Source organism: Vulpes vulpes, chromosome 2 (genome assembly GCF_048418805.1).
Source record: "Vulpes vulpes isolate BD-2025 chromosome 2, VulVul3, whole genome shotgun sequence".
Lineage (NCBI taxonomy): Eukaryota > Metazoa > Chordata > Mammalia > Carnivora > Canidae > Vulpes > Vulpes vulpes.
This window is the reverse complement of record NC_132781.1, coordinates 5,226,399-5,242,875: the sequence shown is the minus strand read 5'-3', so window position 1 is coordinate 5,242,875 and position 16,477 is coordinate 5,226,399. Positions and strand designations below refer to the sequence as shown.

The 16,477-nt window shown below is 56.2% G+C and overlaps 1 protein-coding gene across 11 annotated transcripts; it reads right to left on the bottom strand.

Annotated features, from left to right (window-relative positions):
• Positions 1-2: 2 nt before the first annotated feature.
• Positions 3-15,980, bottom strand: EXOC7 (exocyst complex component 7). 11 transcript variants are annotated; one of them, XM_025999805.2, is made up of 22 exons: positions 15,826-15,972; positions 15,579-15,644; positions 14,283-14,467; positions 13,994-14,099; positions 11,184-11,406; positions 10,105-10,272; positions 7,682-7,774; positions 6,696-6,764; positions 5,593-5,738; positions 5,184-5,336; positions 4,834-4,932; positions 4,447-4,509; positions 4,122-4,188; positions 3,737-3,937; positions 3,388-3,426; positions 2,608-2,673; positions 2,195-2,315; positions 1,820-1,915; positions 962-1,025; positions 682-723; positions 420-553; positions 3-177 (listed from the first exon to the last, which is right to left on the bottom strand). In XM_025999805.2, the coding sequence occupies exons 1-22, from the start codon at positions 15,883-15,885 to the stop codon at positions 75-77; spliced, it is 2,364 nt and encodes a 787-aa protein (XP_025855590.1). In that variant the 5' UTR covers positions 15,886-15,972; the 3' UTR covers positions 3-74. The 11 variants fall into 11 exon arrangements, with proteins under 11 accessions (XP_025855590.1, XP_025855591.1, XP_025855595.1 ...); XM_025999806.2 differs by lacking the exon at positions 6,696-6,764 and having other exon boundaries at positions 15,826-15,977; XM_025999810.2 differs by lacking the exon at positions 3,737-3,937.
• Positions 15,981-16,477: the final 497 nt, after the last annotated feature.

Genomic DNA, 16,477 nt, shown 5'->3' with positions numbered 1-16,477 from the left:
CCCAGAGTTAACACTGGTTTATCTGTCCAATAACAGGGCTGACCGGGCAGTACCAGGCAGGGAGAGCAGCAGGCTCAGGCAGAGGTGTCAAAGAGGCGATCGATCATGTCGCCCACCTGCTCCACGCGGTACTTGATGTACTTCTCAGGGTTCTTGGTGAACGGCACGCTGCCATACCTGCCCAGGCACTGAGGTCAGGGGCAGCCTGGCCAGCCCCCCAGCTCCACTGCAGCCTAAGGTGCTCCTGACAGGCTGCCCCTGAGAGATGTCCCTTTCTGGCCCCACAGCAAAGCCCACGGCCCTGGGTCTGCCACCCACACCCTCACGCCCCTCTGTGTGTTCCTGTAGAAGAGAAGAGCAGAGACCCAGCAGGGGAAGCGCGGGGCCCAGGGCTGGGAAGGTGGAGACAAAGGGCTCACCTGTGCAGAAAGGCCCCGTACGTCTCCCTGACGATGTTTTTCTGAGCTTGGCGAATCTTGTCTCTCTGCTCCATGTCAGGAATAGCCCAGGCCTTCTGGATCTTGCACAATTCTTCGAGGCCATCATTGAAACCCTGGCCACCAAAAAAGTGGAAATGGGAGTGACCCAAAGATAAAGACTATGGGTCCGTGTCCCTGCAATAGTATCAGGAAGCAGTGGAGGCGGTGGGGGGGTGGGTGAGCAGGGAAGACCCCAACTCACCTTGAAACGCTCTTTGATCATCTGTCGCTCCTTGTCCCTCAGCTGGGGGTGGCGAGAGAGGGCAGAGAAAGTGTTCCTCAGAGCAGATCTGCCCTGCCACTGGCTCCTTCCCCAAACACCCAAGCCTGGGCCTGGCCCTTCTTCTGGATACCGTCATGGCCACAGGCAGGCATCGTTTGCTCATCCCAGCAGGATGCTTGTCCATTTTTTTTCCCCAGAGACATGACACAAAGTATCACATCTGCTAGACACCCCTTCCCAGCCCAGGCCTTCCGCCCACCTTGACTCCGGGTTGGAATACAGGTAGATTCTTCTCAGAGATGTAGTCAGTCACCTTTAACCAGCTGTCAGGTGGGGAGAGAGGCAGAAGGCAGAGGAGGGACAGCCTCAGGCTGCTGCCTCTTTCCAGGGGCTGGTTTGTGTTGTTTTTTAAATCTACTAGGGGAGGGGAGGTCAACGATCCATGGGGGTCAGAACTCAGCAGAGCACAGTGAGATTTCTCCTTGGGAAAAGAAAATGTTCAAGCTGCTGGCTTTTAAAATTAAGAACAGGAAACAACATTCAATAAATTGAACAAATAACTAGCAGCTATGCCTCACATCGATCTCCTGGAGAATAAAGATGGAGAAGCAGATGAGGAAGAAAGAAGCAGAAGACAGACAAAGCAAGGAGGAGGGAGACCACTTACAGGAAGAAACACAAACCAAGGAGAAACAGGGGCAAGGAGCAGAGGGAGCCCTGGGGGCGAGGAACAGAAGGAGCTCTGAAGGACGGGTGAGGAGCAGTGGGAGCACTACAGAGCGAGGCTCAGGAAGTTTGAGTGTTCTTACAACCTTGCTCTTTGCTTGGCCTCACATCCCCACACCTCTGATACACAGTTTTTTGAATCTTTTTAGCCTGCACCCTTGACACACCACCCTCTAGAGAGGCTGGCCATAGCAGCCCCTAGGGAGCAGGTGGTGGTAGGGAGGGGCTTCCCCTCCACCTGGTCAGTGTGGTGAAACAGCAAGGGGAGCACTGAGTCCTTAGGGGAGCAGTTCCCCATTCCTGACCCCACTCGTAATGAAGTTTGGACAGGAAGAGTGAGTGAAGGACACAAGCATGGGAGTAATGGGGGGGAGGCACGGTGGAGGCCCACCTCCGCTGGTAGGTCTGGATCTGCTGCTCAATGTGCTCCCGGTAGGAGCGTTCAGCAGTCTTCTGGGTCACAGCCACCAGCTGGATCAGCTCAGACCTGGGGCGGGGGTAAGGAGGGAGCAGAGGAGGGCCGCATTGGCTCTTGGGGCCCAAGGGTAGCGAGCCTCCGCAGCAGCACCAGCGGGAGGCCTGCCTTATGCCTGTGCCCCAGGTCCTAGGACTCCAGGGGGTCAAGGGCTGCCCTCCCCACCTGGCCAGGCAGAGGGTGCAGGCAGCCCTGGGAGGGAGGCAGGCAGGAGGGCAGGCAGAAGGGAGGGAGGCAGTGTGGGAGGACAGGCAGGGGGGCAGGTGGGCGCAGGCCCCTGCAGCCACTCACTTCTCCAGGGCCTTGAGGATGTAGTTGTAGTTGTTGTGCAGAAAGATGGCGCTCAGAGCTGGGTCCTCATACACTTTGGACTTGCTCAGGAGGTTCAGCTGCAGGTTGCCCAGGACTTTACCTGCACAGGGAGGGTGTGGCTACATCCACGGGCAGTCTGACTTAAATGACCTAGTCCCTGTCCCAAGAGCCTTGTCCTTCCCAACTCCAGACTCCACAAGCCTCAGGAGCCCTCTGCCCACAGCCCAGCTCAGCCCCTAAACTGGAGGTTAGGCTGCGATTCCAAAGGTGAGGCACGGGGAGGCTCAGGAGAGCACTGGGAATAGCAGGAGGGCACAGAGGAAGGAAGGGAAACGCCAGTGGAGGTGGGCAGGTAGGCGCGGGGGGCTGCCGGCCAGCCAGAGAGCACTCACAGATATACGTGCTTAGCAGGCGCTTGCTGAACTCGGAGCTGTAGCTGGTGGCTGAAGAGCTGGTCTCTGGGAGAGGAGAGGCCTGTCACTGCAGCCATGGCAGCAGCCAGGACCCTCTCTGGCCTTCCCTCAGCCCCTGGAGCAGCTGTGGAAACTTTGGGGTGGGGGGTGGGGCCCTGAGCCTTCCTCAGGCAGACTGGACGCAGAACGGGGAAGGGGTTGGGTTGGTCTGCTGAGCTGCCAAGCTCCCACCTGCTGCAGGAGCACCCCCTGGGCAGCCTCTTCCTGGAGCCCAGGGCAAGCCCCTCTATGGTGATAGGTGGCAGGATTAATGAGCTGGCCCATGATCAGCAGGAAGGCTGGGGGCACAGGAGTAGGACACCCCTTGCCCCCCAACCCCAACTAACGCAAGGTGCTCTCTATAAGGTCCACTTATCCCATTTGTGAACAGCAGGGTCTCAGAGTGGGCTCCCCATAGCCTTTCCCCTTTCTCCCCCACTTCCCACAACCTCCTCTACCGGGCCCCTCCGGACAAACAGAAGGCCAAGGAGGTGGGGGGGAGTATATGGGGAGGGAGGGGGCAGGCACTAGGCTAGCCTGGAGGGTGCAGCCAGCTCTGCTGGGAGCTGAGAGAGTTGGGAGCGCCCCAGAGAAACCCACGTCCCCTCTGATCCCCGCTCCCAACAGGTCCTGAGTCTGTCTGGGTGCCTCTGTCCCTAAGGAATCTCACCCATGGGATTTCAGAGGGGTAGGATGGGGCTGTAGAGCCCTGCCGCTTACCTCGGGGGTCTAAAGGAATATTGTATGTGTCCCCAAGAACTACGGAGTGAAAGGCAGTGCACTCAGAGGGGAAGGGGAGACAAAGAAGGGAGAAAGACGCAAAGTGCAAACACAGGTTAGCAACCGTGTCCCCGAGCAAGCAGACCCCTCCCCGTGACAGCCAGAACACAGACAGCAGGACACACCCAGGCTGCGCCCCGGAAGGTGAGGGAGCACGCAGCGAAGTGGGGATCTAGAGAACCGCAGGCCAGAGGCCGCTCCTGGCTCCCTCGCCCCCAAAATGGAGGGAGGGGGAGGGCCCGGGGGCCCCAACAAGTTGGGTTGGGTCTTGGTGCTCAGAAATGCCAACCTCCTTCCATGCCAACCTCCCCAGCTCCAATGCCAGGGCAGCAGTCAGTGGGAAGACACCCGGCTGGCCCTGAGGCGCCAGCCCACGGAACGGTCAGCTGTGTGAGACTAATCGGGAGGACAGGCGAACCCAAGAGCAGATGGAGAAATGCGGAAGGAGGGGCGAGGCAGGCAGGGCATCTTCGAACCAGGGAGTGCCACTCTCCAGAGCGAGGACGGTGGAAGGAGCGAGAAGGGAGGGAGGTCGGGTCAGGAAAGGCACAGTCAAACCCCACTTCACAGAGCCGGAGGAAATCTCTCCCAGAGGTGGCCAGTAACCCTGTGTCTCCAGACAAGAGGGAGGAGTGGGGTATGGGGAGGGGGCCCCACTGGGAGGTGCCAAGTACCTTGGGAGGCCAGCATCGCCCCGGCTGTCTCTTGGAAGTCCAGGAGTTGCTGTAGAAAGAGGATGGCCTGTGTGGGGAGAAAACAGGTCCAGGGAAAAGGTCAAGGGCAGGACCTTAGGTCAGATCACCTCCCAAATACACCCCCTCGGACCGTTTCAGGGCAAGTGCAGGGCCTGGGGTCTGCCAAGGGAAGAGTGGTTGCAAGCTTCCTGCCCTGAATGATCCAGTCTACTGGAGACATGAAATACTTTGCCATCCATCCTGCCACAAGCTCTGGGCCAGGCTGGGTCCCTCCCCTCCCTAGGCAACCCGGGGCAGCACCTACATTGCTTGTGAGCTCATGCACGGTGCCATCCTTGGGCATGTTGTATTCCTTGTCCGGATCATTCTGTGGAAAAAACAGTCCCAACTTCCTGAACCTGCTTCCAAGGCCTTGTGCTCCACCCCGGGGCCCAGGCAGTCTGCACCCGATGCCACCTCCTGGAAGAGAGGTGTTGGGGTGCCCCTCAGGCACACAGGTGAGAGATGGGACAGGAAAAATGGGGCAGCAGCCTCACCCCTCAGAGTCTCTGGAGCCCCCTGGGTATTGACTAGCAGCACAGCCAGCCTCCCAAGGGCTCTCTGGGTGGCCTGGTTTCCGCAGGAGCCCCTGAGGCAGGCCCCTGGGGGTCCTGCCCACAGTTCTAGGGCCGCAGATGGAGAGGGAGAGCACCTTGATGTTGTCGGCAAAGTCCTCCAATGCCTTGGCTCCAACTGTCTCCATGGAGGTGATGAGGCCGGGCAGCTTGTTCTTGGTGCTGGCAGCTGTACCCTAAGGACGCACATGGCTGCAGAGCTGAGCCTGGCTCCCCTCCAGCTGCCTCCCTGCCCCTCACTGCAGGGCTCCCCCTCCTGTTCGGCCACCCTATGAGTGTGTGCCTACATCTGGGGCCCCGTGTAGAAGCTGCTTCCGTTCACCTTCTGACCGGAGGTGTGAGGGCAGAGAAGCTGCACCCCTTGGGAGGCCATGCCAGGCAGCACAATTCCTCCTCCCTGTGTCCCCGGGTCTTCCTACCCACATACCTGGAGCACCTGGTCAAACTCGGGCTTCGTCTGCTTGAGGTGCCGCAGGATGGGGAAGACAGTGAGTACGGCAGAGAAGTCGTGTCGGATGATGGCCTTGCGGGCAGCAGACACGATGTTCTCCCCTTCGAGCATCAGCCCGTCCAGTGCATCCTGGGAGAGCATGGCAAGGATGCGGCTCACAGGGGGGCAGAGGGGTACGAGTGGCTTCCCAGGGGCCTCTGCCTCAGCAAGGGGCAGCAATGGGGAGGAATCCCCGCCCGCCTACACACACACACACAGTGGAGGTGGTGGCTCTAGTTGAAGGCTACAGGACAACAGGTCTGTCCCAAACATGAGCTTCTGTGGTGGCAGCTTCTGCTGGGGCATCTGGTCAGGACCCAGGAGCAGGGTGGGGGCGGGGCAGCACCTGGATCAGAGAGTCAAACGTCTTTTTCTGATGGTGCTCAGGGATGACGTCCATCAGCAGCTGGTACTCGCTCTGGGCCAACTTGACGAAGGCACTGACACAGTGAATGTAGGCGTCGGTCTCCACGTCCAGTGTGTCGTCTCTCCCTGGAGGGACAGCAGTGCCCCTGAGCTGCTGGCCTACGGGAAGCCGCTCTCCCTGCTGGGTCTCCCCAGCTCCTGGCCTGTAGCTCGGGCCGGCAGGAGATGGGGAGGAGGACTATTCTGGCAGAAAGCTGAGAGGATTCCAGCAGGCCTGACTGTTTCAAAAGGAAAAACAGGGCTGAATCCAGCCTTTGTCCTGGCTTCATTTTCAGCTCTGCTGGACAGTGTTTACGTCCCAGAGCATCAGCTACTAAAGGTGGTAGGGAGATCGATGAGGGGATAAAGAGGGAAGAGCCCTAAATCGGCTTCCTAGCCACGGTATGCCTGACCCCAGGACTTAGGATTCTGAACTGCACCAGAAAGAGGGTGGCCAGGGTGGGCGAGAGGCAGTGCCTGCCTCAAGGGCCGGGCACTGTGGTCACCCATCTGAGAAAATGCTAGGTCACTGAGGGCAGTTCTCAGCCCCACCAGACCTTCTGGAATGTCTAAGAAGGCAGTGGTGGGCTATGGCCTATGAGGCTAGCTGGCACAGGGTCACACTCTGAGAAGAGGCAATGTGAGTCCCAGAAAGGGAGGGCTCCTGGCTGGTCAGCTGGCTCAAAAGGAGACCGGGACCCACTAGTGGAGGCTGGGGCAGGGGGCACCCGCAGGCAACCTGGTCCCATAAGCAAAGGAACGGGCTCCGAGTCAGAGCTTTAGAGCTGTTGGTGGAGTCAGATGTCAGGGCTCCCTGCCCGCCAGGGAGCCGCCGTCCAAGTAGCGGCGACTTCTCCCCTTGGCCCAGGCCCTGAGAGCCAGGCATACACTCCCATCTGGAGAGAGACAAGGAGACCTAGTGCCCAAAAGAGAGACTTGAGAGAGAGAGAGGCAAACAGGCCTGGCTCATCCTCAGAGCGGAGCCCTCCGGGGACTGTTGCCAAGGCAGCGGCGGCTGCCCTCGGGCTGGGCTGCGGTACTCACCAGCCAGCGGCCCGTGCTTGTCGTTCAGGGCCTCGGACAGGTGCTTAACTCGGAAATCATGCTCGTGACCTAGCAAGACGTCGGCCGCACAGACACAAGCAGCGTTTATCCAGGGGCCGGGTGGGCTGCCCCTCGGGGCCGGGGAAGAAGCCCTCAACCTCCAGGAGGGGATGTGAGATGGGGGTGTGAGAAGGGCCCTGGGAGGGGGCTCTGAGGCCCTCCTCTGCCTCGGACCACCTTGGGAACAGCCATTTCAAGCCTGACTCGCAGTGTCCCAGACCGTCCTTGGGAGCTGGTTCTCCAAGCCCAAGGCCAAGAGAAAGCCTGCGGGACGACCAAGGAGGGTTCTGGAGAGTTTCTGGCAGCTCCAGAGGATCTGATGCTCGGCCCCAGGGGGTTTACCCACCTCACCATATTTGGGGAGAGACCCAGTTAGAGTAATGTCACTGCTCAGTGAAACGGGACAGCCTCCTTTTGTTCCCCAGGGTTATTCTTTGGAAGGAGGGTCAGGTCCACCAGGGCAGGGCTGTCCCTCCTCTGATCGGAGGCAAGGAGGGACCCGGCCTACAGGCTGCCCATCCCCTTTGTGGCACACCCTCCCCTCTCTAAAGCCAGGGGAGGTGGGGGTGGCCCGGAGGCCTAGGCCGGCTTGGTCCTGCCACTGCTGGTCTGAGCGTGAAAGGGCTGCCCATGACAAAGAACTTTCTCTGAGTTCAAATAGAAGACAAGGACAGAGACGGGGAGGGAGGGAGTAGGAAGCCTCAGGGAGGGCAGAGCTGCCGTCAGCCCGCCAGGACCAGGCCGAGGCCACGACACCTGCCCCTGTGGCCATCTGGAACGAGCAGCACCAGGGACCTGCTGTTCCCACCCCTGCTCCCCTCTCAGGAACTCTCCCACGGCCCTCCTGGGGGCTTGGAGGCTCTGCCCTGCCACGAGAGTGGACACATGGTGGAGGAGGAGGGAACAGGAGAACACAGGGTGATTACCTTCCAGAGGAATGAGGTTAGAGCCCCCCTTTTTCCCATCTAGACCATGCTGGGAATACTGTTTCAGAAGGTTCTGAGCCTTACGGATCGTCCCTGTCACCAGAGCCACACAGAGAGGAGACAAGAAGACCTAGGAAATGAGTGAGAGAAAACAGCAGCAGGCCTCCACCTGCCCCCCCGAGCCCCGGCCCTGGCCCCCCAACAGTGAGCATGCCCACACGCCATCTCTCCAGCAGGCCCCTTCCAGGACCCCCGGAGGCGCTGCAGATGGACAGGAGGGAACGGGCCCAGGTCATGCCCCACACGGGGCTCCTGATTCTGCTACTGACCCTCGTTGCTCTGGATTTGAGTTCTCTTTAGGAAGTGCAGCATGTGAAGGAGATGAGATGGGCAAAGATCCATCGGGAGAAGCCAAAAATAAAAGACACCACTGAGTGGCAGTTAAGGCCGAACAGACCAGGGCTCAGGACGGAGGTGCTGGTGACGAAGCTCTCCCACCTGGAGAGCACAGCCAGGTTGGCGGAGTCTGGGGACCCCCTGGCCCGGCCCCGAAACGTCAGGCAGGGTTCCCCGGGCATGCTCAGTGTTGGGACGTGGACAAATGGAGGAGGTCGACAGAACGCAGAACCCGGGAGTTGGTGAGACGGGACTGAGCTTCTTGGGAGAGCGGTGCCTGAGACAGAAGGCCTGGAGACCCTGAGGCAGCCTGGCCCCACGCACCAAAGCGACCCGAACCCCCAAAGCAATCGGAACAAACTCAAAAGCTCGGTTGGGGTTAACAGAAGCCACCACACAGAGCCGGAGGAGGCAGGATAGTAGAGAGGGGGGCATGCTCCCGGCATGGGGGAAAAAAACAACAGTTAGTATCACGAGTGAAATCAACACAAACAAAACCACAGCGCCTACAGCCCCCAGGGTCAGCCACCTCGGTGGGAACGAGACCTCGCAGGGCAGAAAATGGGGGATATAAAATAGTATTTAAAATAGCCGAGGACAGCTGCCTTGTTGATAAAATGTATTGGGAGCAGGGAGGAGGCCCCACGTGTAACCCTGGTTCGTCTCCCCTGGAGACTCCTGTGTCCCCGCAGCTGTCTCTGAACACAGTGAGGCTGTCCGGGTCCTGGCAGCACCCCAAAAAATTGGGGCGGGGAGGGGCAAGATCTGTGACAGCTCCTTGTTCTGTTTGGACCACATGACAATTAGCTACTAATGACCAAGTTCAGGGCCCAGGCTCAGCATCTGTCTCCTGTGTTCTCCCCATTCAGCCAGCGGTCCTGCTAATGAGCAAATCGGATTCCTGCCCCACAGCCCCAGCACACGGGCCTGGGGAAGGCTGGCTGGCGTGGACATGGGTGACAAATGCTGATGGGGTGGCCGCCAAACCCATCAGGTGCCCAGTGACCACAGACGCTGACATTGGGATTAGATTACTGGTCCACTGAGGCCTTGCTGCTCCCCACCTCCGAGCCAGGAGCGGATGTGCCAGGGGCCTGGCTCCCTGGTTCTCTAACATCAGCCCTGATGCACTGGCTGCTGACAGCTCTTGAGACTCTGCAGAGACCAGGGATCCTCACAGCCTGAGTCTTCCTCTAGAACCCACGAGCCAAGGACAGATGAGACCCCCTGTGAGCCCCGCCATGGCCAGCCAACACTCTGGGGGCAGTGCAGACCAGTCAGGGGCCCCCTGTGGGCCTGTCAGAGAAGAGATGGGAAAGAGGGCACAGGCCAGCTGAGGCAGGCTGCTTCACAGCCTCATGGAGGAAGACTGCCCCGCCCAAAGCACAGAGGCATAGGAACAGACCTACTGTGTGCCGGCAGCTGTGGCCCAGCAGGCTGGCTCAGCACAGTCACTATTGGGAGCAGGTTTTCTAGGTGACAGCCAGGATACCCACGCTGGAGGAAGGAGGCGGTGGGTCTCTGCTGGGGCCCCCAAGGGCAGCCTCTACGCTACCATTTCTCCAAACCCCAACTAAAGGCCTGAGTGGGAGCAGGTGCTTGCTGAGGGGCACAGGGAAGAGACACTTAAACACAACCCGCTATCACGAGGGACAGGTCCCACAGGCTACAGTGGGCAGTGTACACAGTGTACACAGCTCAGCAGTGTCAGCTATGGTGGCAGCAGCCCCTTACTTGTGACATCCTAGCCTCTCCTGCAGCTGAGGACAACAGCTCCTCAGTAGCCCAAGACAGCCACGCTCGCCAGGCCGTGGCTGACACACAAGGACATTTCCCCCGGAGCACAGAGCCTTAGCGGGCAGACAGGGCCCTGCTAGGTGCTTTCTGTCCTGCGTACCTACAGTTGGGGTCACCATGAGGACCAGCTCTGGACGGGCCGACACTGCTAACCCCAAGGTGGCTGAAAGTAATGCAGGTCCCATGCAGCCTCCTGGCTGGGGCTTAAAGGGCCGGGATGGGGGGCTCACCTGGCCTCTTGAGGGGCTTCTTGGTGGGCGTGTCTTTCCTCTTATTGGGGATAGCAGGGGAGTAGGGAACCCCAGAGGAGGAACTACTCTTCCGGAAATGCTCCTTCAGGCCCTTGATGGAGCGGTCTAGCTGGCTGGAGCGAATCTGGTAGTAGACATTCATGAAATCTGAGGAGAAAGGGGATGACAGAGCTATGGCAGCTGGGGTCCCTGCCTCTGCCTTGCTAGGGGAACCTCACTTTCCCCTCTAGGTGCCGGGTGCAGAGCGGGAGTAGAGCCCACTATTTCAGTTGCTAACTCATGCCTAGCATCTGCTATGGCTCCCAGCCACCCACATACCCTGGTCCCAAATCAAGTCGTCTTAAAGGGAAAATACCCCTCAATAGAATGGCTAATTAAGTTTTGAAGGTAAAGTTCTTTTAAATAAAAGAAATACATAAAAAATTAGAGGATGCCTGGGTGGCTCAGTCGGTTGCGTGTGCGACTCTTGGTTTTAGCTCAGGGTTGTGAGACTGAGCCCCACGTTAGGCTCCGCACTCAATGGGGAGTCTGCTTAACACTCTCTCCTTCTGCTCCTTTCCACTGCATGCATGCTCTCTCTCTGTTTGGACACTTCTGTTTGGACACTTCTACCTGATAGTCACATCTTTGAGAAAACAGCCAAAGAACTCCCTATGTAAGAAAAGCAATCCACACAAGTATGCTCACTGCAGCACTGTTTATCAATACTGGAAAACTGGAGAATCCAAAAATGCAAATGAACAAGGACACACTACATTTCCGCAGTTCCCATCCAATGCGTCTCTAGGAGCCCCATGAAAAAAACGGGCCAAAACACAGGGGCTCTGGCTGAAGGCCGCTGAGGGGTCTGGAGGCTGTCTGATGGCCTCCCTCTTCTCCCAAGGGAGCCCCTAAAACTGCCGTGGACGCATTCATAGCTGTCACATAAGCTGTAGGTTTATTGCTCATATATCATTTCGTATTGAACTACTACTTATTAAAAAACACCCAGGTAGATTAAAGAAATAAAGGGGAGAAAAGCCCACTTGGTCTGGCCCTGCCCCCCGAGGTCCTCTCACCTTGGTTGCGGCCGTATTCCACCAGCCAGCGGGAAATGCGGATCACGTCCTGGAGCACTCCCTCGGGCAGGTGCTCCAGGGGTACCTCCTCCTGGACCTCCAGCTCATCTTCGCCACTGATCAGATCCAGGATGAGCACAGGGGACACAACCTTACTGTGCCTGGTCATCAGGCTGCGGAACTCAGACTCCAGTGACTCCTTCCCCCGCTCGAATAGCAGCTTCTGCAGGGAGGACGGGAGGAAGGAAGGGAGAGGGTCCAGGGCTGCTTCAGCATTCAGCTGGCCCCTCCTCTGCCCTCATATCCTTTAACCCAGAGAAGAAACACCAGGAAGCCCTCCTTGCTTATGTCTTTGCCTCACATTCTCTTAAAATGTATGTTCACAGGTGCAACTCAAAGTGCTTCACAAATACCAGCCGATGAACATTCCACTGAGCCATTAATCTGTCTTCTTGTTAGGAAAGGGTTTGCAAAAGAAAAAAATAGACAAATCGGGAGATCCCTGGGTGGCTCAGTGGTTTAGCGCCTGCCTTCGGCCCAGGGCATGATTCTGGAGTCCCGGAATCGGGTCCCACATTGGGCTCCCTGCATGGAGCCTGCTTCTCCCTCTGCCTGTGTCTCTGCTTCTGTGTGTGTGTGTGTGTGTGTGTGTGTGTGTGATGAATAAATAAATAAAATTAAAAAAAAAATAGACAAATCGAACCATGTCAAGTGAAAAACTTTTGTTCAGTGAATGACACCATCAAAAAAGTGAAAAGATGACCTAACGGATGAGAGAAAACACTCACAAATTATCTATCTGGTAAGAAGCAGGTAGCCAGAACATACAAGAGAAGGGAAAACATCTGTCCACACAAAACAGGATCCGTGAGGATTCATAGCAACATTATTTGTAATCGCCAAAAAGTGCAGTGTCCATCAAGTGGTGCATGTGGTCCATCCACACAATTCGACATGCTCAGCCATAGCAAGGAATGAAGCACTGACACACATCACCATGTGCCTAAACCTTCAAAACATTATGCTCAAGGGCACCTGGGGGGCTCAGTCAATGAAGTGTCTGCCTTCGGCTCAGGTCATGATCTGGGGTCCTGGGATCGAGTCCAGCACTGGGCTCCCTGCGCTCGGTGCTTCTCCCTCTCCTCCTCCCTACTCATGCTCTCTCTCTCTCTCTCTCAAATGAATAAATAAAATCTTTTAAAAAACACATTATGGTAGGTCAAAGAAGGTGGACACAAAAGGTCACACATTACATGATACCATTCACAGGAGAAGCCCAGAATGGACAAATCTGGAGAAACAGAGTAGACCATGGACTAGCAGGGGCACGTGACTGGGGAGAAGAGCAGAGGGGAGTGGCTGCCAGTAGGTTCAGGGCTCTTGTTTGGGTGATGGAAGTGTTCTCAAATTGGTTCCAGTGATGTCGTGCAACTCCATGATTATACTAGAACCACTGAATTGCATCCTTTAAATGAGCAATTGTTATGGTATGTGAATTATATTTCAATAAATAATTATATCTCAATAAAGATATTTCAAACACGAGAGAGGAAGGAGTTGGACCATTTCTGATTGAACGAGGAGGACATCCTCTTGAGACCTCTGGCTCACGTGTTCTGTATTCTGTCTCCACCCTAGCCCCATGCCCAAGTTCTAGTATAGCTCTTCACTCTACAATCCAAACTTAGCAATGAGCCCCAAAACAAAGTTGTCCAGTCCCTGACACCCCAATTGCAAGACAGGCCCTCCACCCATGTGCTGCAGTGCACCGATGACACTGGTGTGTCCCCATTGGTGACTGGTGTTCCAAGGTACTGATCCTGCCAATCCTCCAGGCAAGGAGAAAGGACCTTGGGTGGCCAGAAACTACTGGCTGGTTACCAGTTCACCCCAGTGTGACATACGAATGTCCTCACTTCCATCACAAACCCCGATGGGAGAAATGTTGGGAAGTACTGCTCTAAGCAAAAGCTTTCTGGGTTTGAGAAAGGCCGGGTTCCCATCTGCGTATTTCACTTACTTCCTGTTTTGGACAAGACGCATACTTGGGGTGAGAACTGTAGTGCCAACAGGAAGGTGTGCTGGGTGACTGGGTCTGAGTTGACCCTTCCTCTACTGTTCTTCCCGCTTTGGGAGGTCTGAGGCTCTGCTCCTACCACTTCTCGGGTCTGCATTCTCCCCTTTTCCTGGTGCCTTGAGACAACCTCACTTTCTAGCCTTACCCCATTCTGCTCTGGTCACCTGCTAACTCTAATACTTAAACACAAAGTTGTAAAACAAAGAAATCAAACATGAAAACACGAATGCAGGTTCTGAGAACAACCAAATTCATAGAGATATAAAGGAGAATGATGCTTGCCAGGGGCTGGGGAAAAGGTGGAATGGGAGTTAAATGTTTAGTGGGCAAAAGTTTCATTCTGGGAAGATGGAAGGAGTTCTGGAGATGGATAGGGGTGGCAGGTGTACAACGTGAATGTACTTAATGCCACTGCTCACTTAAAAATGATTAAAATGGCAAATTTTATATTATGTATTTTGTACCACAACAGAAAAAAATACAAATGAATGTATAAAGCTGAAATATGAAATTTATATTGGATGTGTAATTTAGTTTAAATTATAAAAACATAATAAAAATATGTATCTATAATTTCAAAGGCAGAAGTCTTCATGCCTGCAGTATGCATACCGCATTGCCTACAACTGTTTCTTCTACTAGGTTCTCCTTTAAGCTGGCCCTGTGTCCCTCATGAGACCAGGGCAGGGCCTTGTGTCCCCAAACCTCCCACATTCACCCACGGGCCTCTCACCACTTTGTTGAGCTCTGGACTGTCTGGGCTATTGTCCTGGAAATACTCCACAGCCTTCTGAATCTTGGCCATGCTCCCCAGGTACTCTTCCAGCCTGCCTGTAGGGCTGTGAAGGCAAAGAGCTGCATCAGCCTGGGCAGATGGAAGATGAAGAAGAAGGACCAAGAGAATGGAATCTAGAAGGGAAGAGAATTAACACAACGGATTCTGGGCTCAAATATATTCAAAAGCCTAGCGTTGTCACTGGCCCAAGAGGTGTTGGCAACGTGACCCTCTGGCCCTAGCTCACCCCTCCCTGATGATTTTCTCAGTGTCACTGGCCACATGGTAGTAGCTGATGACATGGTCCAGGCAGGACAGAGTCTTCTCAACATTCTCCTGCAGCCGCTGCAGGTTCTCAGTCTGCTTGTGCACAGGGATGATGGAGTTCTCTAGCTTCATAAGGCGACTCTCAAAGGATGACAGGATAGACACCTGCAGGGGGACAGCCCAGTCTCAGGACTTGGGGTTGTCCCAGGACTGCTTCCACCCACCCACAAGCTCTTCGACATCTGCAGCCTTTCCTCTGGTTTTCTAGATAATAATTCGTCCATGAGGGGAGGGAGACGGTGTCCTTGTTCACCACTGTATCCCCAGCACTTACCATGTGCACAGCACAAAGGAGGTGGTCCAAGTAAAGTGGAGGAAGTTTGACTTGAAGGCAAGCCACACAGCAAATGGAACTCATTCTAAGATAACCACCCAGGATAGCTTCCCTTCCACCCTTTGAAGCTAAATCTCAACTTCACTTCTCTTGGAACCTTTCCTAGCCTGAACAAGAAGTAGTTTCATACGGAGTCGCCTCAAATGCATTGCTAGTACCTTCAAAACCCTCTCTCTCTCTCGGCCAATCTCATTAGATAAGGACTAAGACTTGATGATTGTATTCCTGGGCACATACCCAGTTTGCATCTACTCAATTTGAGCTTTTCCAGTCTCCTCTATAAATAAGAAAGGAAATTCCTATTTGCTGAGCACCTGTTGTAGACCAAGTACTATGCAAGATGCACTCCCAAACATTGGCTCCTATGACCTTCACAGCCACACCGGGAGGTTGGCATCGCTGCTTCTAGTAGGTGAGTTAACTGAAGCTCAGAGTTACCTACCTGTCAGGAGCCACACACAAATACAGGGAGAGGCGAGGACCAGATCCCAGCTCTGTTTGATTTCAAAGCTCCTTCGACCCCTAAAGCCCTCTGAGGTGAAGGCTGAGTTTTCTCTGCCCTCAGTCATCGCAAAATCTCAGGCCACTCCTGCCCTCTGGTCATCACCCGAGGTGAGGATGGCACACGACTGGTACCCAGCCCACCCAAGTCAGTGTCGCTAAGGGTTTGTGTTACGAGAGAAGGAAGAATGGAGAGCCTGTGCAGAAAGCGGAAAGTCTGCACCAGCAGGGGCTGCGGCATCCTCAGTGATGGGGCAGAAAAGGCCAAGGGAGCTAGGTAAGAGACACCCCACACATTACCAGCATCGCGACCCGGGTTCGAACCCCCGGGCCTTACGCAAAAACGGCCTGTCCGCCCCTCCCACCCGAGGGGTTACTCACCATGTTTTTGGTGAGCTGGTCGCTCTTCTCCAGGCTGTCTCGGATGAAGGACAGCGTCTCCTCCTCCTGGGGGAAGCGGAGGTGAGCAGACCACAAGAAGCCCGAGGCTAAAGAACACCGCGTCTCACCCCGCGGCCTCGCCCCCAATGCCCCAACAGAGGGTGCTCCCTCCCAACCCTGCCTCCTCCCAGAGCAGATGCCCTGGCCCGGACCTTGGTGCCTTCCCTCACCTGCTCCCCAGCCTCACCTGTTTCAGCTTGTCCTCGATCTCCCGCCGCCGGGCGGACGCCTCCTGCGGGGGGATCATCGTCTCGGCCCAGAGGCTCCCACCGCCCTGTGCCTTGTCTCTCTGTGTGCCCTCTCGGCTCCCGTCCCGGCCACACCCACTTCCGCCTTTGGCCCCACCCAGTGGCGCGCTAGCCGTGCCATATTGGGAGTGGCAGGCGGAACTGGATAACGGGTCTGGGCAAGTGGCCATCTTGGGTGTGGCAAGTGCGGGTTCCCTGTATTGTCAGAGAAGGTTCGCAAGTAGCTGGACGGCTGGAGCTCACTTGCGGTCTCCGTGTGAAGACTCGCCCATTTGACAAAGGCTGCTGGGGAAGGACACAAGCTTATTTCACTAGATCGCATTTTGTGTCCAGGCGCGGATGTCGCGTTCCCCGCAGGCCGCAGCACAGAGCGTGGCACAGAGTGGGCCCCGAACACGTGGCCACTTGATGAACCAGGGGCTTGTGCTGTCGCTTCTTCCTTTGGGCCTGCATTAAGCAAAAGCATGGAGGGGCCTCGTGTGCAAGCCCCGAGCTGGGGGCTGGGGACAGAGTGGTGGCCCAAGGCCCTGGTGGCAACCATAACCATAAACCTGGCGTGTGTGGAGCCCAGCCAGATTCCTGGGGCTGCAG